Raw genomic sequence first — 22990 nt, 5'->3', positions numbered from 1 at the left:
ATCACAGCACAAGTGCAATTTGTGGAGCTGCCTGGGGCTGCTACATCCTTGGCCATCCCAGTCCCATCTCGCACCCCCACATCTCATGCTTCGTTCCTGACCTTTAGCGCTTCCTGAGATGCTGGTCCTGCCCCTGCTCCCCCATATTTCTGCTGTTGCACCTCAAGTCTGATCTTCAGCACCTCCTGCAAACCTAGTTCTAGGCCTCTCTCTAACTAAATACACCTTCATCTCAACCCAGGAGTTAGCAGGATGGCAGCACAGACAAGCAAGGGGAAGTATTTGCAAGGCAACCAGGGGCAAGGAGGAGGGATTTAAGGCTGATGTGCCTGGTGCCCCTGCTGCACCAAAGACAGAACCAGCAGCCAGTACAGGAAGAGAAGAGGCATCAGAAACGAGGAAAGGAATTTGATTTTAGGCCAGGCCTGAGCGTGCCTGGGCTACCCTCCTGGCTTGGCGTAGCTCCAAACAGACCGTTGCTAAGGAACAAGCATCATTCAGAGTTAATGATTCCCAGAGAGAGGGATTCACACTGAAGGCAGCACTGCAACTGTGCTATGGCCCAGGTATAGCAGCAGAAATAACTGCTCAGCAAAGCAGACTGGCGGCCTTCTGCTGGCATAGCTATGTTGGTAAGGGAAGGTACCATCCCTGCATGGTATAGCCGAGATGCCAGAGTTATACTGGCAGAGTTATACTGACAAAACTGCTCCCTCATGGGCTGGTTTTACTGTACGGGTGCAAAGCGTAGCTCGGCCGGCCTAGCAGTGTCCAACTAGGAGAGCTTTGCTGGGATAATATATACTGGTAACGTGCGCCCAGTGTAAACACTGCCTTCGATTCCTGAGAGCTTGGCTCCTCGCCCAAGTTGTTCTGCTCTCCACATGAGAGCTTGTAACCAGAGCCATAAATCACACCCCTAGCGGACAGTTACACCGGTACAAAAGCTGTGTGGAGACCAGGCTCTTGTCCTCCTGAGGGAGATGATATAATGACCGCTGCCACTTAGAGCTGGAGAAGAAATTAATCCCATTTTCACAAGGAGTTACAAAGTTGTTTTAAATTCAAAGGGTTTGAAACAGATCCAGTTTGGGTCTTGCCCGGCCCCCTACAATGTTTCAAGTTTTTCTTTCCGTAATCCTTTTACTGAAGATGTCACAGAAGCTTTAGAAAACCCCAGGCTTTGGTAAAATGTCAGTAACCGTTTCAGTGACAGTCTGGATGAAAAGTTGGAGGGAAGGCATGATAGTTTTGGTGGGAAAAAAAATCAACAGGAGCAACTTTTCACACACACAAAAATTATTTTTGCCACCAAAAAAAAGCCATTTGTGACAAAAATGCACTTCATCTGAAACATTTCAAGCGTCTCTGCTTGTCTGGAGTTGGAAGAGGAGCTCCTCCAACTCTACACAGCCCCCCCAAATCAGTGTCCACCCATGTCAGCTCAGCCACAACTGCTGTTCATGTAGCACCACTGTGCTTTTTTTTTTTTTTAAAGCAGCCATGTTCCACCCCAGAGGTGGCTGCAGTTCAGTGAGAAAATGAAAGATGGTGGCTCCCAGAAGCCACAGTGATCCCCAGGTACTCTAGGATGCTCAGAGAAGAGAGAAGACAAGCTCAGCTCATGTTTGGTCATTGACTGAGTGACAGCAGCCACCGCCACTTGGAAACTAAAGGATTCTCCGCAGCGCAATCCCAAAACGTTCATTTTTCATGGTGATCCTACCAAGGTGAAGGCCTGGCTCCTGTCCCAAAGAGATCGCAGCCCTGCAGACATACGCACATGAGAAAATCTACTTTGGGGAGTAATCCCATTGGCGGCACGGGGCTTGACTATGCCAGGGACCTTACTGACATGTGTAAAGATTCTGCAGGATTGAGCCCATGACAGACACCGGCCCCGCACCAGAAAGCAGGGAGAGGTTACAACACAAGATATTAGGTCTGTCTTCCTCAGTTCTATTTTAACCCTTAACTCACTACATCTGTTCATTTGTTAATATTCTTTTACAGCTGTTTTTTTTAAACCTCTCTTACTTCTCCAATTTATTGCTTTTCATTAACTGGCTAATGGGAAACACAGAATTAATGATAATGGGCTCTGCTGCTCCAGTGGCTTTCACCCAGACAGTTCTAAGAGCACTTTATAAGAGAGCTCACTTCACACACCATGGAAACACAGCCACCTCTGGGGTGGAACATGGTGGCATTTTAACAGCTCACAGGAACACTGCCCAACATTCTTACCCCCAATTCACTGCTTAGTGAGGACGGACAGACTGGCCTGATTGAATGGGGAACACACCAGCCTGAACTGTGTTAAAAAAAAAAACCCTTTTCCCAGACACATTTCACACTAAGGTAAGGGGCTGATTTAAGGTGAGTCCTTTGGCCATATAGGGGAGATTGTGTTAAAAAGCCATAGACCCCCTTTGAAGCTCTCTCAGGCAGAATCTTCCCTCCCCTGCTCAAGGCAGCAACACCACCCAGTTTCAGGTCTAAAAGCCGAGAAAACACGTCCTGGCTCCCAGTCACAGTTTAGTATGATTTGGCTCTGACGGGTATTTACAGTTCAAAGGGCTTCCTGGTCTGTTTGGGGGTGTCCCTCCCCCTCTATTGTAGCCCCTTATCTGGAACAGGCTCTGACGGGCTTACGCTCACTCTGCCAGGGTAGATAGGGAAGGCTGGTCTCTCTGCATCTGGCCTTCATCCCCCGGCTCCACCCCGCCCCCAGGAGCAGGGAGATACTGGTACAGCCTGGCCTGGCTGGGAACACCATGGCACGGGAGCTGCGCTGCGCTTGTGTACACAGCCATCTGCAAACAAGCTCGTCAATTATTAATAAAGCTCAGCTTGGCCCCAGGAAATTGAATCCGAGCAGGAAAGGAGGCACACGGCTTAGTTCACGGGACAGTCGCTCCCCAGGGAAATGCAGGAAGAGGAGTCTCTCTCGGCCCAGGAACATATATAGCTCAACAGACTCTCCTAAGAACAGCTGATCCCACCGAAAAGGGCTTTGTTCTGCTTTGGGCCGCTCACCAGCATGGTCTGGAGTGAAACTGACTGAGAAGAGAGAGGCACGTCCATGGATTCAGGTAACATGCACTTTCCTTTCCTTTGGGTGGAGAAAGCAATGCCTGGACATCGCTCATGGTACACTGGGTTGGCTCTAAGGTGAGCGCTCAGCTCCAGAAGGGCCAGTTCAACCGCTTCTGGTGGAGGGGGACCCCTGAGGTCCGTGCAGTTTGTAGCAGCCAAACATGGTGTTTACCAAGAGTTATATAAGCATCGCCGTCCCCTCTGAGACAAGTAAATACCATTAACTCCCTGCCACAGCTGGGGAAACCGAGACACCGAAGGAGCTTGGGACTGACTCAAGGTCACAGAGCAAGTCAGCATCAGAACCAGGATTAAAACTCAGGAATTCCAGGTTCCGAGATGGGGCTCAGAGCACGTTCCCTCTTACTGTACATGTAAAGAGAAACCCCCTCTGGATATTAGCACATTAGGACTGGCACCAGCTGCCAGAACTCTTTTCTGATCCACAAAGTGAGGCACAATATTTGTGGGTGGGGGTGGAAGGTGTCGGTCAGTGTGTGTTTGGGAGAGTTTCCATGTGTCTGGGAACTCCCAGTCACCAAAGAGGGGGAGTGAATTCTCTCACTGTTGAGCTGCAGCAGATTTCAGGGACGTGCCAGTCAGTTTCCTAATGGGAGGAAACCAGTGACACAGAACCTGGGTATTTACGCTACATTCACCAGTCCTGGGACAGCGGTGGTCACAAACAGCATGCAGGCAATCCCCTCCTTCAGGAACTGCACCCAAAATCCAATGCTTTATTTCCAGGAGGAGACTTTGCCCCAAGAATTGAGATAGAGAGAGCAACTCAGACAGGCTTCCCCCCCCCCCCTCACTCTCCTGTATGGAGTCTCACGAAGTAGCGAAAGGTCATGGGGGCACATGTGAGCAGGTGCACTGATGAAGCACGCTGGTCAGCTGAGTGGGAGTCAGGCAAAGGTCTAGCTGGTCGGGAGCTATGTGGGGTTCCCGTCCCTGAGTTTTGCTTTGCGTTCCAAGTTTGAACAAATGTGTCAACCTCAGAGCAAAGCTCAATCAAGACAGCTAGGTTCCAGCTGCTCTCCTGGGGAACCCTGAATTTCATTGGATTTGAAGAGGGAACACATGAACCCATCCTGTGAGATCCCCGAGCCACCAGCGATGTAGCTGCTCGTGCTGAATATTAATGCCAATTGCCGAGGGGCAGGCAGGGTGACCCCCCAACGCCAGGATCACCGTGCTGCCATGGACCCTAGCGCAGCCTCTGCAGCAGTCACACTGCTGTAAGGTGTGTGCAGGATAAGGATTATCTCCCCCTGCGGCACCATCCAAGGATTGCCCTGCACACAGCTGTTCTGTGCTTGGAGCAACTCATGTGCCATGTCTTGCTGCCAGAGCATCATGCTTCCCACACAAGGCCTGAATGGAGAAGTCAGCACAAAAGCACCTGATTCCTTCCTTGGTGCAGCTGGGTGTTGGAGGCCTAGCGGCAGGGAAAGGATGCTACAGGGCTGGCTCTCGTTAAGGGGGTCCCATGGAGCTCACTCAAAGACCAGAGGGCACCTGCAGGGGCAGGAAAATTTTTCAAATATAATGTTTCACCCCCGCCCCCGCCCCCCCCCCGGGGTGGAAGGGGAGGAGGGAGAGCCGCTCCAGGCCAGCTGAAACACTTTACACGTTTGTGTTGAGGTTGGCAAATTATTTTAGCTGATAACAAAAAATCTGAAAAATTAAAACATTTGATTTGATCATTTTTGAAACAAAACGTTTTGACTTTTCAACTGGAAACATCTTTTCAACATTACCATTTTCTAAAATTAAAAATGGGGGAGGAGGGAGAGGAGCTAAAAGAAAACATTGGGCTCAATCCCAAATGAGCTTATTTGATTGATTGATTTGCGGAACTGGAAAATTTCACTTTTGGGTTGACCCAAAATGATTTTTTCTCTGATTTTGCAGTACCGCTAGTGAACTAACCCCCCCCCCCCAGTTATTCACGCAGTTCTAGTTACAGAGAAACGCTCTTGAGCGGCGTGCGTGGCTGGCAGGCATGTGCACGCGCGTCACCGTCTCCCATTCTGGCTACGTTTGTTTTCAATTCCTAGTCTGACTCCTGAGGGCCAGTCCTAATTTTGACACTGACTCAGCATGTGACCTTGGGCAAGCCACGTAGCCTCCTGGCTTCTGTTTCCGCATGTACAAAGCAGAGTCATTGGTGCCTTAGCTCACAGAGATCTGGAGGAGGGGAATAGTCACACACGGCCCTAGCAATATAAAGCACTAGCGACGGGCTGCACGTTACTTGGATTTGGTGGCAGTTGTTCTTCTCCAGAAGGGAAAGTCAAAAGCCCGGGGGTAGTTTTGCTCTTAACAAAGGAATTAAAAGGTAGAAGTTACAGCGGGATGGCCCGGTGGGCAGTGCAGGGGGGCTCCCTGCTCTGAAGTGCTCAGGCATCTGTCCTGTCACTCTGCAGAATTTATCATCCAGCCTTGGGACACTTCCCCCTTCAGGAGCAGCAATGGATGATTTCTTACCTCTGGTTAACATTGACACCAAGTCAAGTGAATGCCTACACTTTGGCCTAGGAACAGCTACTCCACGGGGCCTGCTCTTCTCTGCTCCGCCACGCCTCCCCCGTCAGTCCAAACCCTTGCCCACCCCAACTCATTTATTTATTTTCCTTTATCGGCCCAGCACGTGGTGTTTATAGTGGCTGAACCGCAGGAAGGCTGTGGTTTATGTTATGGCAGATACACAGCAGGACATCCCTGATGGAGAGCCCAGCATACGTGGGGCGCTCCAGTCAGCTGGGACGAGGGTTTATCCTGCCTGACCAGGCCACAGAAATTGGGCAAAGACTAAAAAAGTTCCTGCATGCAACGGAGGGCAGGTCTAGGTTCAATGCAGAGTTTCTTACAGAGTCGTTTCTCTGCACTCTCAGGACCCTGGAGCAGGAAGAGTCATTTCAGTTTTGACCCAAAGTGGGTGGTTCTGCTGAAAGGCAGCCGTAGCAGAATCTCAGCAGACTCACTCTCAGCACCAACTAGCAGCCAACACTCAAGCCTGGAACCTGAGCCAAGGCTTGACTACGATTTCACAGTGGGGAGGTGGCCCACTTTGGAGGGGTGCTGGGCCTCTCATTCTCCTTGCCAGGTCCCAGCTAGACAGGCTCTAACAGCTGTGTGTGCTGCTAAGAATGGAAGCTGGGCCCTTCTGCTGTGGCTGAGATTTACGTTCTGCAGTCAGTCTATGTAATGAGGCTGCTATACTGTGCGGGCGACCACTAGCGAGGCAGGCAGCAGCCTTAGGATACATGCCTGCCTCGGTTTGGTTTAATTCTTGTTGAGTTGTCTGGAATCCCAGCTACCCAAGAGCTGTTTCTAGGGGCCTACAGCTGATGGAGAATTCCCTACAGGGGATTATTCAGACAGCAATGGCATTTTGCACACATAAAACACCCTTCTTCCAGAGATCTCAAAGTGCATCACCAACCAGTCACCTCCCTAGATCCCTGCCCAAGTAAGAGATCATTCCCTCCATTTTAAGGATGGAGAAACCAAGGCCCAGAGAGGGTGCAGCTTGCCCAGTGTCACACAGGATGGGTTTTAGAACACAATGCCAGAGGTGCTGTTAGCACAGACCTCCCCCTAATAGCAGCAGTGACATACCAGTCAGCAAGTTTTCTTCCCCCTCTAGATCCCTTCCCACAACCCTGGAAGGTCCGTGGAATATAACCCCACTCAGCTGAGACTCAGCCTGCCCACAGCAATACTCAAACTTAATTCTTGTAGTGAGGGACCAAAGCCACAAAGCCTGGTGCACTAGAAACCCACCAAGCCACATCAAGGACAGAACAGGGAATAGAATCCAGAAATCCAGATTCCCAGGTCCCTTCAACAGCACGCCCAGCTATACCCTCAGAAACTACGGCAGCTGGGCCCCACAGTGACATTTCAATAGCTCAACTCACTGTACCTTGAACCACAGGGCTATTGCACGGCAGAGCAGCTAGGGAGAAGGCTTTTGCTCTGTCAAGTCACTTCCTTTTTCAGGTGTTTACTTACATGGGTGGGGTGTTAATTTTCCAGACACCCTTCTGCTAGAACGATGGAAGGGAGAATTATTGCTTCTAATCAGCCAGCCCCAAATTGTGGTGATCTTAATCGACATGTGACTAGACTGACTCACCATGTGGCCTTGGAAAAGTTACCTGGTCTTGCTGTAGCAGCTTCCCCACCTATAAAATGAGGAAAAAGAATACTTATCCATCCACAGCATAGGGGAATTATGGAATTAGTTAACTGTGCAGTGCATTCAACTTATAAAAGTGCTTATATATGGTAAGTGTTAGCAATTCATTTATATCAATTTAAAGAAAAACAACAGATACAAATGCAAACTCTCCAGGAGAGAGCACAGGGTGTGAATCTTGTGCAACAAGCAGCAGCCACTCACTCAGAGCCAAAGGGTTGCTCTCTTTGTATGTAGGAAGAGACCTTCGAAATCTAGACGTTGCATTACTCAGAGAAGGCCATTCCATGCACATCTCCATAGCGCCACGGTGTCTCTGCCAGCTTGAAAAATCACCATGAGCTGCGATTTGGTGCACAACATGAATGATGGCAGTTGATGGATTTGTCCAGGATGCTATGAACACATTGGATTTTTTGGTACAATATGTTAATTGGATTTTTCCCCCCAGTAATATTACAAACCACCAGAACATGTTGTCTCCATGTATGCTGAAGTCATGCAAGTTTCCAGGCCAAGTCACATGTAACTAACCCCATCATAGTTTCAGCTGCGCTTTTAATTTCACATATCAACATGCTATATTCCCTTATAAATAACAGTCCCAAGAGGCACAGAACTTTTTTTCCCATCAACTCCCTTCTTCTCCCCTCTCCAAGAAGAGCCTGGGTTTATTTCCTATTAAAAAGCAAACAACCCTCAGTATGAAGAGCCAGCCAGCCACTAGCAACCCTACAACAAAAAACCAGGGCAGAGGGAAAAGGCAGTAAAGGCCACCAAGCAGTGATTAAATAACAGATCTGTTAAGAAATCAATCTCTGCATCAGCCGAGCCCTTGGAAACAATCAGCAGCTGATGCTCAGTCCAAGGAGTGAATGAGGGGCAATTAAAGAGAAATTTTTCTGTTCTTGTCAATCCGTTCTAGACTAAAGTACATAGAGATTTACAGCATTGAAACTGCCACCTCTGGCTTAGCTGGTCACTTGGCCTGTGAGACTCAAACACACATCATGTCGACTTGGCAATTCTAATGCTTTGGGCTAGTTCAGGAGTACCGGGGTGAAAGCAGATGTCACTGTGCCCAGCCGGGTCTCTAGAGGTTCTGAGATTCGACTAAGCCCCCCTCCCAGGTCAACGGGATTGAGCTGGAAACATCTGGAGAACATGTCATGACGTTTCTGGTGCTGGCTTCTGCTGGTCTCCTAGCACCCCACAATATCTCAATATCAATATCACAATATCTCAGCATAGCTGCTTGTGGCACAGGAAAAGAATAAAGCTAATAGGGAAAAGAGCTGGCTGCACTTTGTCCTGTTGCAAACTAACAGTCTGGGTCAGTTTCAAGGTTGGTTCTGATTTGGTTGAGTCTATCTGTGTGATGCCTCCCAGGGGGGCACAATGTGACATGAGGATGAACTGCTTTGGCTGCCCTGTTCCCCGTGCAGCCGTTATTCATGGGAGTCACATGAGTTTGTCTGCGGCGAGGCATTTCCACAGTGTCTGAGCACTTGGGAATGAAGAATCTTCACTATGATCACGTGCTTCTCACTCACTTTTACCTTTGCTGCATTTCTTCAAAGGGCCAGAGATGGAAGGTGACTCCTCCTGCACCTCAACGGAGGGACCGAGGAACTGCGAGCCCCCGGCGGGAGGCAATGCCAGCATGGATGGAGCGGCGGGACCAGCCGGGGGCACCACTCCAGACCACAGTGGAGGAGAGATTATAGGGCTGGAGCAGCAGGGTTGCACTGGACGTACATCCTCTCCTGGACTCTCACGAACCGCAGTCGAGCCCAACCTCCCTGCACATGACGGGCAAGAACCCAAGTGCACCGCGGGAGTCACCAACTCAGGCTTTGTTGGGGATCCCCCACCCTATTCTCCTCCAGACCCAAAGACTGCTCACTTGATGTACCCACCTTTCCAGGCCATCTCGGGACAAGTGCCCATCATGTACCAGCCAGGACCTTCGCAGCAGATTTTACCTCCTGGATCCTTCCCATACACTATTGTACGTAATCACCCTAGCACATCTAATTTCTGCTGAGGGTAATGTGTCCCCCTCCTGCATGTCCCTCATTCTCATTCTCTGGTTACCAGCATGCAACTACACTACAGATTAGTTACCTAAGCTGTTGCATTCCCTGCATGAGCTTCCCACCTGGGGCCAATCTTCCACCAACATGTGGTCTTTGTGGATCCTCTACCTTCTCTTTAGGGCAGTCTTGAGCAGATGCAGTGCAAAGCGACTGCATAGACTCAGCAACTCATAGGCTAGTCCCAGTTCAGCCTCCAGTAGCAGGGTGAGAAGAGGAAGCCAGCAGATGGCAAGTGTATGTAAACAGACTGGTCTGTACATTGCACAGTCTCTTGAGAATTCCCAGAAGTCCTAGAAAAGGAAAAGCTTCCTGATAGCGCAGAATTGTCACCCAAAGGAAATGGTGGAAACCCCAAGGCATGAGACCTGGAAATCTAGAGTGGACACTGCACTGGTTGACAGAAATAAATAGCATAAGGAGCAATCCCTCAGAGGGGGTGGGTTGACCGAGATGGGCGCTTTCCCATCTGCAACTCCAGCAACTCCACAGTAAAGGGGAATCCCTCTCTCCATGTCACAGCTGTCCAAGAATTACCAGACCCCTTTGCTCTGTGTTGCAGTACAATGGGCTTCCTGCCAGTGGGCTTCCAAGAGTGGCAGACAGGAGACGCCCACCCAAAGATTACATGGTGGAGTCGGTGCTGGTGACGATCTTCTGCTGCTTATTGACGGGGGTGATTGCTCTCGTCTACTCCCATGAGGTAGGATGTGCTCTTTCCTTCCTGTGGCCTGGGCCCTCTGAACTTGGTTGGAGGAGGAATGGAGGGGTCCTGTGCTTAATAGAGTTTATTCACCGTTTTAGGGATGTGGATGGTTACCCTGAACAAGAGGCAGCATTGACAGGTGCACTCCAGTTACTAGGCACCAGTTACATGCTCATTACAGCTGGAGTCTTCCCCCAAGCCCATTTTATACAAGGGACATCGATTGTCAGCTGTAAGGATACACTCACATGATCCTAAGAAATCTCTGCCTAATGCCACAAAGGAAGGCTGTACCTCACAAGGCCCGTCAACACTTGCTTGGGATGTGAGAAGGAAGGAAGGAGAATTTTCTTTCCTCTCCAGATCTGGTGATAAGTTCAACATGGTGCATGTGACCACCCATCTCCATGGTTAAATCTTCCAATTCCCATTTATACTGGGAGCTCCAAGTAATTGTCTATTTCCTCCTTGAATTCCAGCAACGTGGATTCTGCCCGTACCTCATGGTGCAGAGAATTCCACATGCCGATTGTGCTCTATGAAATAGAGCCCTACATGAAATAGAGCCCTGGTCGTCCTATTGCTGCTTAGTTCATACATACCTGTACGCGGGTCATTATGACCAGACAATGTACTCCTCTGTATCTGACTCTGGCTGACAGGGTGAATAGGCTGCTGGTTGAAAGACAGGCTGGTGCATCTTGCTGCACTTTCTGGATAGATGACCAGTGCTCTTTCTTATCAACAAAGGGGCTTTTTTCTTGGGAAAGGTGCAGACAGTGCTTGCTTGTTTTCTGTATGGATCCATAGTCAAAGCCTTAATCAGTGGTTCTCAACCAGGGGGTACGTAGATCTTTCCGGGGGTATGTCAACTTATCTAGACATTTGCCTAGTTTTGCAACAGACTGCATAAAAACACTAGCGAAGTCAGTACAAACTAACATTTCATACCGGCAATGACTGGTTACACTGCTCTATATACTATGCACTGAAATGCAAGTACAATGTTTATAATTCCAGTTGATTTATTTTATAATTACATGGTAAAAATGAGAAAGTCAGCCATTTTTCAGGAATATGTGCTGTGACACTTTTGTATTTTTGGTCTGATTTTGTAAGCAAGTTTTTAAGTGAGGTGAAACTTGGGGTACGCAAGACACACCAGACTCCTGAAAGGGGTGCTGTAGTCTGGAAAGGCTGAGAACCACTGCCTTAGATGGTCTGAAAATTCATCTTTTCTCCTCTCCATTAGTCACATGAAGTAACTAAGCAATTAGTGCCTTTGGTTTTTTATCAGATATGCTCAAAGCTCTTTACAGGGAAACAGGGCCCTCTGCTGGAGGGCCTCAGAACTGTCCTTGAAGCAGCAGAAGGAACTGCAGCTCTCTTCTCATTGTCCATATTCTCTCCCCCCATCCTAGACACGAGCAGCCTTGAACAGAGGAGACTTGATCCAAGCCAAGCTTGCATCCAAAAAAGCCCGATCGCTGGTTCTCTTCAGCCTGCTCTTTGGAGTGTTTGTGTGCTTCAGCTGGGTCGTCTATGTCGTGGTGGTCCTTTACCTGTGACAGAGCGCCCCACGGACAGCAGCCTACATCACCTTAACAGCTCACCACGACCCTCTGCGGTGCCCGGGGCAGTGCAAGCATCTAGTCCCGGGCTAAGAGAAGTGCCATGGTACAGCAACGTGGAATGGAAACCAGAGGGTCTCTAAGCTGCCATGCTTCCTGCCAGCAGACACCGTGCAGCACAGGTGTATGCTTGTCCAGCCTGGGATTGGTCTTTCATTCTCTTCCTCCAGTGCGGTGACTGCCAAGCCCAGCCAAACCAGCAGCACCACTCGTACCACCGTAGATGCTGCCCCAAGAGGGAAACATCAAAGCCAGCATGGAAACAAATCATCCCCCTCATCCAGCCCCCAGGGATTGCAGGGGAAGTGAGCAAGCTCCACCGAGCTGACCGCTGTGTTGCTTCAGTGACTTGGTGGCAATCCAAAAGCTGAATGCCAGCTCCACAAAACGCAGCCTGTCCCAGGCCATCGCCATGATTTACCAATATCCAATGCCTCGTTCAAAGCTTGTGGCCTCCATTCCCTGAACAGCATCTTGGTGGGAAGACAACTAGCAACATTGGCAGGCTGAAGCCAAAGAAGCTGCCAGCACCAGAACCTTCTCCCCTCTGCTCGGGGATCCCAGTTTAGCTGGAATTCCTTTGTGTCTTGTGCTGAACAAGGATCTATCTAGAAAAGGTAGAATCACGTCAATCAGTGGAGAAAACGACCCATCTGTCTGCAGGATCAGCGGTAACATCTCTGGGCTAGAATATATTCCCTGATAGCTACACATTTTGTGACTCTGTTTTAGGCACACACAGTCTGGAGGTACAACTCCAATTCACAGGACTTGAATAAAAGGAAATACACCTTCTGGATGTCCTGAATATTGCAAGCTTTTCACATCCAGAATCTACGTTCAAAACAGATGTAGAAACGGCCAGCAAGTAAAGCAAAGGCTGTGTTAGTTCAGGATTTCATAGGAGCAATTTAACCTGCTCTGGGGACTGTGGCCCCAGAAAGCTCAATACGAAAACACATTTAAAAGACCGACAAAAAAACAAAACAGGTCATTCATTTGAGAAACATGCACATATATCCCCATTGCTGCTTCTGGATTTCAATAAAAAAATTGGGTTTGTCGAAATCTCATGTTTCCATATGTGACCACACCCACATAGTAGACAGACCCCCCCCGCTGACCCGTTTTAAAACCAACCACTCTCTTATGGACAGGTTATTCCAGAATTGTTCACTACGGGGTTTCTTGCATCTTGTCCTGAAGCAGCTGGTTCTGGCCACTGTCAGAGACAAGATCCTGACTAGATGGACCTCGGGTCTGATCCAGCCTGGCAATTCCTATGCTCTTCATCCTAAGAAGGGGGTCCTCTAGGCTGAGGTGGGGCACATGGGTGGGGGTACTGCCAATGCTGGGGATATACTGCCAGTCCCCAGAGCTGTCAATCCCCGTGCTGCGTTCACATGAAAAATATAAACATTTAAAAACATGTGACTTGTAGGAGGGCCGATGGCTCCATGGGCATAGGTAGGGCTGAGTGCAGGTGCAGGATAAAGAGCTGGCAGTAAACCATGGCCTAAATTCAGACCCAGCTACGCCTGTTGCTCTGACAGCCTTAAGGGAAAAAGCCTGTTTGTTATTCTAAAGGTTACACCAAGGACCATATGCTCAGCTTCCTAATGCAGGAGCCAAGTTGTCTCCCTCCCCTAGGGTTGCCTGGCTGTTTACTGCAGTGTCTGCATGTACTGAGAACATGCAGAGGCAGATGGATTGGGAGAGGTCTGTCCCACACGTGCCTCCCTGTGATTTGCCACTGGGTCATCACAGACGTCAGGAGACTGGAAGGAAGCAGAGGAACGGATGTTGGGCTGTCCGGTTTGGTGACCACGACTGAGCACAAGGAAAAGAAACAGCATCAGTCACTCATTTGAGTTTATAGGCATTAACCCTTCTGCAAACTTCCAGAGAAAGCTCCTCCTTCCCAGCAGAATGACAAGACCTGCCATACGGCCCCATCCCAAATGGTGTAGTTTCAGGATTTCAGCTGCTACATTTGCACTGGCCTAGAAGCACAGAGTGACGGATGGGAATTGTGATGGAATAAGTGGATCCAGAGAGTCAAAGGTGTTAATATGACCTGCCACTGTACAATATTACTCTTTCCATAAAGAGACAGCGTAAGAATTAAAAAGAGTTAAAGCCTTTGAAATGTGAAGTATTCAGTAAGGCTTTCTGTATGCCTTAATCCCTTTCCTTTCAAACTCTTCCTTTGGGAAGAGTTTTCCTAAGGACAACCCTGTCTGATGGTCTATTAGAGGGTATTAAAGATAGTAACAGCTGTCTTTTTTGGGGAAAAGAGAAATAGCCAAGATGGGCTGGAGCAGTTGTTTTTAAAGTCCAATCAACTCCTTGCTTTGATACAAAGTAAGGCAAACGCACAAAAGGGGACAGAAAAGAACAGCAGAGAAAGAACATGCGGCTTGGGTCTCTGAAGCTGACTTCCACTTGTAAGCTGGCTGCTGGAGAAAAATGGGAGCAGCACTTGGTCGTCTTAGCCCCACTCAAAATCAGACACATTTGTTCAGTTGTTTGAGGCATTTCTTTTAGCTGCTGTTTCTGATCGCAGGCTCATGGCAGTTTTGCAAAGGGCAGAGTTGTTTTGGCCAGCTAAGCCAGATACTAGTCAGACAGAAGTAGAGAGAGAAACAGGACACAGAAGAAATAAGGGTGTGTGTGTGTGTGTGTGTAAGGAAAAAGACACGAGGGAGGGGTGACAGCAGGAACCCAAGTCTCATATGCCAGGTGCTGCTCAGGATTTAGCCAAAGCCAGTGGAGTGGGGACATCACCTGGGTCACTCTCTCTGGCCTGGTCTGATCAGGACATCTTGGGATCAGGACAATGAAGGCCCAGCAGTGTCATGGTGAATCCCAGGGTGGCAGCTCTTTCCTTTCAATCTGCCTGTCTGCAACCGTTGTTGTGACATGCCCCTCTGAGTCTCTGTAAGGGCCGCAAAAAGAAAGCGACAGGCAGAATCGCCCATCCCCTCAGTTTGTTCACCAACGAAGCCTGATTTCCAACACCAATTTTTGGTTAATTAATTTCTGATTCCATTGTCCTTTGTTTAACAGACACGTCTTAACACAGTCCTCAGTGGTCTCAGCAGATCTCTGTGTTTGGACTAAACCCCTCTTAACTTTCACAAGCCATTTCATGTTGCAGGCTGAGTTGGACTTTTGTTATCTCAGACACACTAGAGTGCAGGCCTCCACACAGCACTGGTACGCCCACCTCTGAGCGCCCCTGCAGCCTGTCTGCTGAAACAACACGCTCACGTCAGGAAGACACACACTTGAATTTTGATGCGTGCGCAAGGGGGTCTCTATGCCTGCAAGTCACAACGATCACAGCAAGACACCTTCCTTAGAACACAGAGAAGAGTCTTTAAACTAGACAAGTAAATGACATTGCTGGTTAGTGTAATAGTGACCTAGCCACGCTGGCCAGGGTGGGTCCACTGCAAAACTCAGTGGTTTGCAATTGAAATGCAGGTTTCTGGCCAGCAGAGGGCAGTTTTTTCAAAAACTAGGAGACAGCTCCAGCTTGTTTTTCAGAGCAGTTACAAAATACTTGCAGAGAAACAGGGGCAGAAAGTGTTCAGAGGCAAGTCACAAACATCTTTTCTGCCATTTCTCCAAAGAGCTTAATGCAGGTAAAGCAGGACTGTCTGCATCACTCCAACAAACATCTCCCTGTAAATCGAGATAACCATAACACCACTGACCTGTCCAGAAGGCAAAACTTGCCAAGCCACTGCTAGGAATCTTCCAGTCCCAGGCCCTGCACAGCTACATAGGTGGCTTCCCAAGTCATCATCCCATGGCCCTGTGGCCTGGGCTTTACACAGGAACAGAACAGGAACGTCCCATCTACCGTCCTCTTCATTACTCAGAATCTGCAGTCCACCAGGCCCCAGTCCGCATGCAGCAGAACTACCCCCTGAACCATTCCCAATGGCTTCCCTTTGCCAGCAGGAATAAACCACATGGCCTCTCTGGCTCGGCCCCTCATTTAAACCACCAGTGTGTAGGAAGGTGGGAGAGCAAAGCTAATTAATCACCATGGAAACAGCAGCCCCCTTAGGTGTGTGTGTCTCTCTCCTCTCCCAGAGAGTTTAAAGAAACACATTTCAGAGACTGGTTTGGAAGGAGGTTATTTCCTTGACTTTAATGCAAGTGGGAAACGTGCATGACTATTATCTGACACAGGGCTGAGGCTGCCCCCATGCATTTTTGGCAGCCCTTATTTAATGAAGTTACATTTATTGTCTCACCCAAGCTCTGGGGGCCTCTAGATTATTACAATGAAATAAAAAAACCACACACATCATGCTAAGAGCTAAATGAAGCTCCCACACTGCCATAATCATCCTCCAGACCCCACACAGCCTGAGTAAAGAACTGAGCCCCTACAACTTGCGCTCTCGACATTTCTGTGAGTCAGTTAAGGGATAAGACAGAGACCCCCTTTGCCCACCACTGAAATGTGGCCACTTCTGCAGTGGAACATGGCAACTGCTCAGAAGCGCAATTACACAGACATTTGGGCATGAAACATAATGGGCTAAGAAATCTGAGAAGCAAAAATTATTACCTGTCTGAAAAACACCACTTCTAAACAGAAAAATGAGGCATGTACAGAAATGTGCTGTGACTCGGAGCATTAGGATGGATAATACTTGGCACGCCTGTGTCACTTTCTGTCATGGGATCTCCAAATGATTCATGAATTAAGCCTTACACCCCCCTGGTGGTGCAGACCAGGGCAATGAGATACAGCTAGGTGAAATGACTTGCAGAAGGTCACAACGAATTAGCAATGTAACTGGAAATAGAGTCCAGGAGTGCTTCAAACACTAGGCCATCCTTTCTTTGCCTTACAGTGAGGGTAAAATGAACACACACACAGTTTGCTATGGTGCAGATGGAGAATTTATTTGTGCAGGGTCTCTCTCCCCCTCCCTCCCCCGAAAACTGCAGCTCCTGACTACCAGAGGGAGTGTTTTTTCCAGCCAGCTCTGATGTGGCATACCATGTGCCACGCCCTGTAAGACCATCTGACTTTAGCATTCCTTTTGGTATGCGACTCGGTCAGTGTCTGAGCATCATACACTCCAATCTGGCAGATGCAGATTATTTCCAGTGGAATTTTGAAACTTATCCAGGACTGAAATAGATCAGGAGCACCACATTTTCAGCAATCCATGCCTCAGGAACAATTATTTATAGGCTTGCATGGAATGTCACAGTGCCACTTTCACAGAAACACTCCAACATGCACACATCCTTCTTCAGAGATTTTATATCATGGATTCCCTCCTCTTATTGGCTGTGTGAATATGAAAGTTCAGAGGGTGAGTGGCACCTCATGGAGGGTGATAGAGTGATTGTTCCCTTGGAAAGCACCCTTCATTCTGTGCCAATGAATAGGCTTGTGCTGGAGAAGGTGGGGGAAAGATCAATGTTCTGGCTCGGAGATGTGTATGCGCATTACCACAAGAAAACGAAAGGCCAGCTGAAGAATGAGACCCAGACAGAGGAAAACCACAGAAAATAGGAGGCCACACCAACTGGAGAAGTGGATTCGATTGTCACTTTAATCCGCAGACTGCTGCATGCACTGTAAACATGATCGTTAGGCTGGGTTCTTTATCGGTATTTATTTTTCTTTAATACAAAAGTTACAGGTTTGAAATGTAGGCAGGAAAATGTCACTATGAGGCTTGACTTAGTAGTAAATATATAATACAACGTAACATTCTGGGATGGCAGGAGATGCTCCGGGTCAGCACGGCTGGCAGGTGACTCAGCAGAGTTTGGGTAAGGCAGGACTTCCCTCCACTTCTACTCTCCCTCCACAATGCCAGATCCAGCCGCTACAAACTGGCATCATCCCTTATTTGGCCTCTTTCTGAATCTGCAGTCAACGCTTTAAAATCCCCCACTCCTTCCAGAGGGGAAATGGCCTAAGAACTCTGCCTGAGAGAGGCATGACTGGCCATTACATTCGCAGTCTGGCTGACAGCTCACGTGTCTGGTTTCTGATCATTCGAGCAGAGGCAAGAACCCTTCACACTCTTGGAATTGCTAGGCCTGCCACTGACAGGGAACCAAGACATGGGATAATGTTGCTGAAGCTCGTTTGTACGTGTGATGAGAATGTTCTAGCATCCCTCCCCTCCAGCTCTGCTTACTCTGCTGCTCCAGTGCCTGTCCATAAAGCAGGTCACCCCAGGTGTGCCCAAGGCAGCCCACCACTCATCAAAACTGCAAGCACAAACCTACAATTGAGAGGAAAGCCAGTGCTCTGGGCATCGCCCAGGGATGTCTCCAAAGAACTATAAGAACGGCCATCCTGGGTCAGACCAACGGTCCATCTAGCCCAGTCTCCTGTCTTCCGACAGTGGCCGGTGGCAGACGCTTCAGATGGAATGAACAGAACAGGGCAATTATCGAGTGATCGATCCTGTTGTCCAGTGCCAGCTTCTTCTTCTGCAGAGCTGTCTTGGCTTTGGACACTGTGCTGACAGGCTTCAGGTCACAGCCGTAGCTGTCAATCAATTGCTCCCTGCAAGGTGGTTATTTGCACATCCAGCACACAAGCAATGATCTTATATTAGCGATGTGGCAGCCAGCAGACACCAGTGACTGGTGTGCAATGAAAGGGTGTGGCTTGCCTTAGGAGCTGGCTTTGCGTGGACGCGCAGTCTTGTCCCCCTCTGTGCTCATTTCAGAGGGGTCTCATCTGCAATTTAGTTGCAAGACAGAGACTTAAAACAGCTACACGGAAAAGCCAGAAAAGATGTGAGCATCTGGAGCAGCTTTTAGGACAAGGTGCTTTTCCACTGCGGTGCACCTGCCTGCTGAGGCCTTTCATTGCCCATCACCCCTCCTCAGCCACAGCTGGCAGTGCCAAGCAGCCTTCGACTTTAACCCAGAGAGGGGCACACACAAGGTACCAAGGTGGAACCCGTTGAAATGAAAGGACAATTTTAGCACCACCACCACACCCAATACTGCTATAAATCACCTATGCTACAACACACGCCTTCAATTATAAAGTGACATGTTCAGAACCAAGCAACAGCAGATTCTGCACAAGAGGGGGGTTGCATTTGCTGCTTCACAGACTGCAAAGACTTTACCGTGCAAAGTAGCCAGCTCAATCAAACACACAGATTAGCTACATACACAACAAATCTGGTTTAAGAAGCTTGTTACATTGTTCTCTCCTTCAGATTCAGGGTCTTCAGTATTGACAAGGTTTCTCCTCTGGGGCTGGTCAGTGCTACCTCTTCTAGGGGCTGCATGGATCCAGCCAGGAATAGTCTGTTGACCTCTTAGTCCCCACTATATTGCCTTTATATGAAACACAGCTGCACTGACAAAATAATAATTTCATGCATTCTCTCCAACTAGCCATTTTATTCTTAATGGTTTGGCCTGTAACATGGCAAAGACAGTAAGAGGTATGTCAGAAACAGGTAAGAATGCTGCATCTGCACAGAAAATTAATCCTGTGTCTGGGAGACTGGGGGCTCGTCTACCTGAGAAAGTTATACCTGTTTAACTTAAACTGGTTTAAAAACTGATTTAGTTAAACTGGTGCAATAGCCTGTGTAGAAACTCTTGTTTCAGGTTAGCTTAGCTCAATAAAGAATTTACGTAAGCTAAATTGACATGAGCCACTCAAACTGAAATAAAAGTGTCTACACAAACTGGTTTAGAAACACACCTTCAGTTAAACAGGTGCAAAGGTTTGACTGGAAACAAGCCCTCTATCATCTTCTTAGAGCATCCTTTAAAAAAAAGGATGTATAGCTTTAAATAATCCTATAAACCAAGTAATATGGGTTGTCACTCCAGCTTATGTCACACAGGTTGTCAGTCAAAGCTGCCATTTCACAAAAGGGATCAAGAAAGACTCTGCAATCAGTGTGTAGAAGGAAGGGCTTTGTAACTCTGATTCACTCAGCACGAAGGCAGGCTTAGCAAACACTGAACGGCTCTTGATAAAGAAGTTACGGGCGCTGCTGAGAGAAACTCCCACGTATACTCCCTACAAGCTGCAGGGGTTTTGTTAGACAGTTCTCTGTAAAATACAATGATTTGCCGTCAGGCAAGCTACACAACATACTTCCAAAATAGGCCTGGCAATGCTGATTAAAATCTACAACATATTCCTGAAAACATGACCAACAATGTAAACAGCTGATGAAGGAGAGAAAGGTTGCAGGTGTGAATCGGCCTGTCCTAGCTGCGCTGGTGGAAAGGACTGCTCCTCTGAAGGCATGATCATGGGGGAAAGGGGTAGAGAAACTGAATAAGGCACACGGACCAGATCAGGGTTAACATGGTGCATGACATGCCAGGCTGCCGGTGCCCCACTGAATCTTGGCTTGCCTATACTGGGGTCAGAGCTTTGCCAGCTTCAAAACTGCCTTCTGGCTTTTCCAACGCTAAGATCACAAAATGCAGCACCAAGGGTCAGGGGAGGGGCAGTTCTGGCAACCCAAGGAGGTGGGTGAGGGAGAGGGGATGCCCAGTCTCTGCACTGAACAGATGCCCTTTCCTTTCCACCTTAGCATTTGAAATTCTGGAAATATTCCTCCTGGCTCCAGATGCACCCTCTGTACTCTGCTTCAGACACAGCTGTCCCAAGCCTCCTTTATCCCAGGACTCGGAAAGACATTTTCACTTGTCGTGGATTTATACACATTGTTTTGCACTTTTTTTTCCTTTAAACCCGCTGACATTCTGACATGCACCAATCCCCGCCCCCCATGGACTCTATATACTAGTATTTACAAACAGAGTCTTGTATACTACAGAATTTACTGCGCAGTAGCTAGTACCATCATTATGGGACATGGGCTCACAGGACCTTTGAGCCACAGTACCTTGGCTAGGCAATCTCCCCAGAGTTGGGAGAGTTACCAGCTTTTTAAATAATGAGATTTGGGGGGGTGGGGGGATGCGATGACTGGAGACAGCGGTCCCTGCCCATGTTTTCAGTGCCTCTTCCATATCTTGGTGGTTGCCTTCCTCCCATTAAGGTTAGAAAGATCTGGGGCAATGAGATTTAATAACCCTGTAACCACATGTAAACACTTCCAAAATAGAGCTCCTCTGGCAGAGAGAAAGCAAGGCTCTCCCCTCTTGCTTGCCACCCCATCTTCCCTGGGGAAAAAGCGATTGAAGACCACATGGCATGGGAGACAAGAAGGTAACAGAGCACAATCCAGGGCGTTCACACTTGTCTGCTGCACAGGCGCCCAGCAATCCACCGAGAAGCAGCCCATGGCTAGGAGCTATGGCTGCTGCCCCCTGGTGCTTGAAGACAAAAGCAAGAGTATTTCAGAATACATGTAAAACATCAATTGGCAAACCAGTAACACGCCACCAAGGGATCCTCCTTCCACTGCGCTCTCTTCCCAGGTTTAAAGCTGGTTCATGGCAAGGAGAGATGGGAGGTGGAGGAAGGAGAATGGAATGAGCATTGGCTGATCTCTCTCCTTGGCTGCTGCCATCTGATGGGACACGCATTCACAGTTCTTCTGCTGACAGAATCCAATATTCACAGACCCAGGAAGGTAGCGACTGCTGCCAACTGGGCAGGAAGGGTGCAACATCCAGTAACAGGTACAAGTATTTACTCCAGTCTTATAGCTGCCCTCTGTGCATCTGCAGAGCGATTCTCCTCGCTCTTATCCCCCTCCTCCTAGGTTTTCTCTTCCCTGTCTGTTTTTCGCCTCGTTATGTTTCGAGGTTTGATTTTGAGAGACAGTTCCCACAAGGCCTCCTCAGCCAGATGGTCGCTGAAGTCATTGAAGAATGAGACTATATCGTCATTTCTTTTGATGTCGTAATGTCTATAAAACCAGAGAGAATGCTACAATTAACATGGCAGCTAGTTTACCCTGAGAACCACCTCTTAAATTAGGGCAGCCCCAGACTATATGGTCTGAAATACATTCACAGCTCCAGTTCTGGGAATCTGTACAACTGGACCATCTGTTTGAAGACACCAGTGTATTGGTGGGGGAGAGGCAAACGTGCTACTGATCTTTAAAAAGGGAAAGAACAACAATCCTGGCAATTGCTATCCACCAAATATAACTGCAATCATTAATAAAGCATAGCGTTAAGAGGAAAAACTGCAAATATCTAGAGAACAATGAAGTCAGCTGCCATAAAGAGGATGGCTAAAAGGAATAAATCACACCAGACAAGAGAAGAGATGGAAAGCTCCCTGCATGGGATATTTAAAACAAAGCTGGATAATGTACTAGGCAAACACCCTGCAGCGGTCATATCTGAACTCAAAAGAGTGAGAGACTAAAAGCAACCTAACAGCTCTTCTATCATCTCTAGGATTCTCAAAGTCTGTGTCGTATAAACCCCCGACTTTATAACACTTCCATTCTCCAAGCCAGGCTTCCTCTTCGTTACAGCAGCAAAGCACTGTTTGCATCCCCCAGACTTGGCCCCAAAGTGGTGTTAGAACAACACCGCAAAGGCAGCTCTGAGTCCCTGCTCACGGCTGTAGGCCAGGCTACTGGCTGCACTTACATTTGTTGGAAGCGTCTCATGCTGTCCAGGATGTTAAACTGTTGCCAGCGTTTGGAAAAGTTCACTTTGCCGTCAATGTAATCTGGGTTTCCCAGGTGAACGAAGGTCAGGTCCTGCAGAATCAGGCCTCTGGAAGAGAGAAAGGTGGAGCAGGCAGGTAGGAGAGAAGACAAGCACAGAGCTCCAGGTTACTCACAAACACTGCAGAGCCAGCTGAAAGGCAAGTAAAAATCAACCCAACAGCTCAGTATTGCTGCCATGGTTAGTTCCTGCATTTGAAATCAGAGGGAGTCAATCCTTTCAAAGGTGCATATGCTCAAAGCTCCTGTCATCATATGTGTAGAGCTGGGACCCCACAGACTAAGCATTAATGCTTAAACCAGGGATAAGAGCGACCAGTTTCTGCACCAGAGAAAAATTATTTACTTCATTACATCTGAAAGTCGGGAGCAGACTACATAAAGTTGGCAAAAGTAGCATTGGCTGGCATCACCTCAGCAAGAGAGGACAAGGAGTGGCGGTTTCGGACTCCCTCAAGTTTTCTGCAAAGAATGACAACTTTCCATTTCGGTGGGTGCTCTGCTGGCTAGAGCTGCCCAGGGGAAGGCACTGAATCAGCATGGTTTCCATGATTTCCCTGCCTGTCCTGCTCTGTTCCTTTCAAGGCTGTCCCATTCTC

The 22990-nt window shown here is 48.4% G+C and overlaps 2 protein-coding genes across 4 annotated transcripts in view; one reads left to right on the top strand and one right to left on the bottom strand.

Moving 5' to 3' along the window:
• Window positions 1–2866: 2866 nt before the first annotated feature.
• Window positions 2867–13703, top strand: PRRT1B (proline rich transmembrane protein 1B). The gene is made up of 4 exons (XM_067541918.1): window positions 2867–3095; window positions 8890–9320; window positions 9968–10108; window positions 11533–13703. The coding sequence occupies exons 1-4, from the start codon at window positions 3086–3088 to the stop codon at window positions 11677–11679; spliced, it is 729 nt and encodes a 242-aa protein (XP_067398019.1). The 5' UTR covers window positions 2867–3085; the 3' UTR covers window positions 11680–13703.
• Window positions 13704–17314: 3611 nt separating this feature from the next.
• Window positions 17315–22990, bottom strand: part of RAPGEF1 (Rap guanine nucleotide exchange factor 1) — a 117798-nt gene continuing 112122 nt past the window's right edge. For all 3 annotated transcript variants that reach the window (XM_067541916.1, XM_067541914.1, XM_067541915.1), the window contains 2 exons: window positions 22312–22440; window positions 17315–21611 (listed from right to left, as the gene is read on the bottom strand). In XM_067541916.1, the coding sequence (XP_067398017.1) occupies window positions 21461–21611; window positions 22312–22440 (280 nt within the window). In that variant the 3' untranslated portion in view covers window positions 17315–21460. The remainder of the gene's footprint in view (window positions 21612–22311; window positions 22441–22990) is intronic.

The sequence above is a fragment of the Emydura macquarii genome, unplaced genomic scaffold (genome assembly GCF_026122565.2).
Source record: "Emydura macquarii macquarii isolate MOO-44397 ecotype Brisbane River unplaced genomic scaffold, CSIRO-AGI_Emac_v2 contig_691, whole genome shotgun sequence".
Taxonomy (NCBI): Eukaryota; Metazoa; Chordata; order Testudines; family Chelidae; genus Emydura; species Emydura macquarii.
The sequence above is the reverse complement of the archived record's forward strand: the minus strand, read 5'-3'. Positions and strand labels throughout refer to the sequence as shown.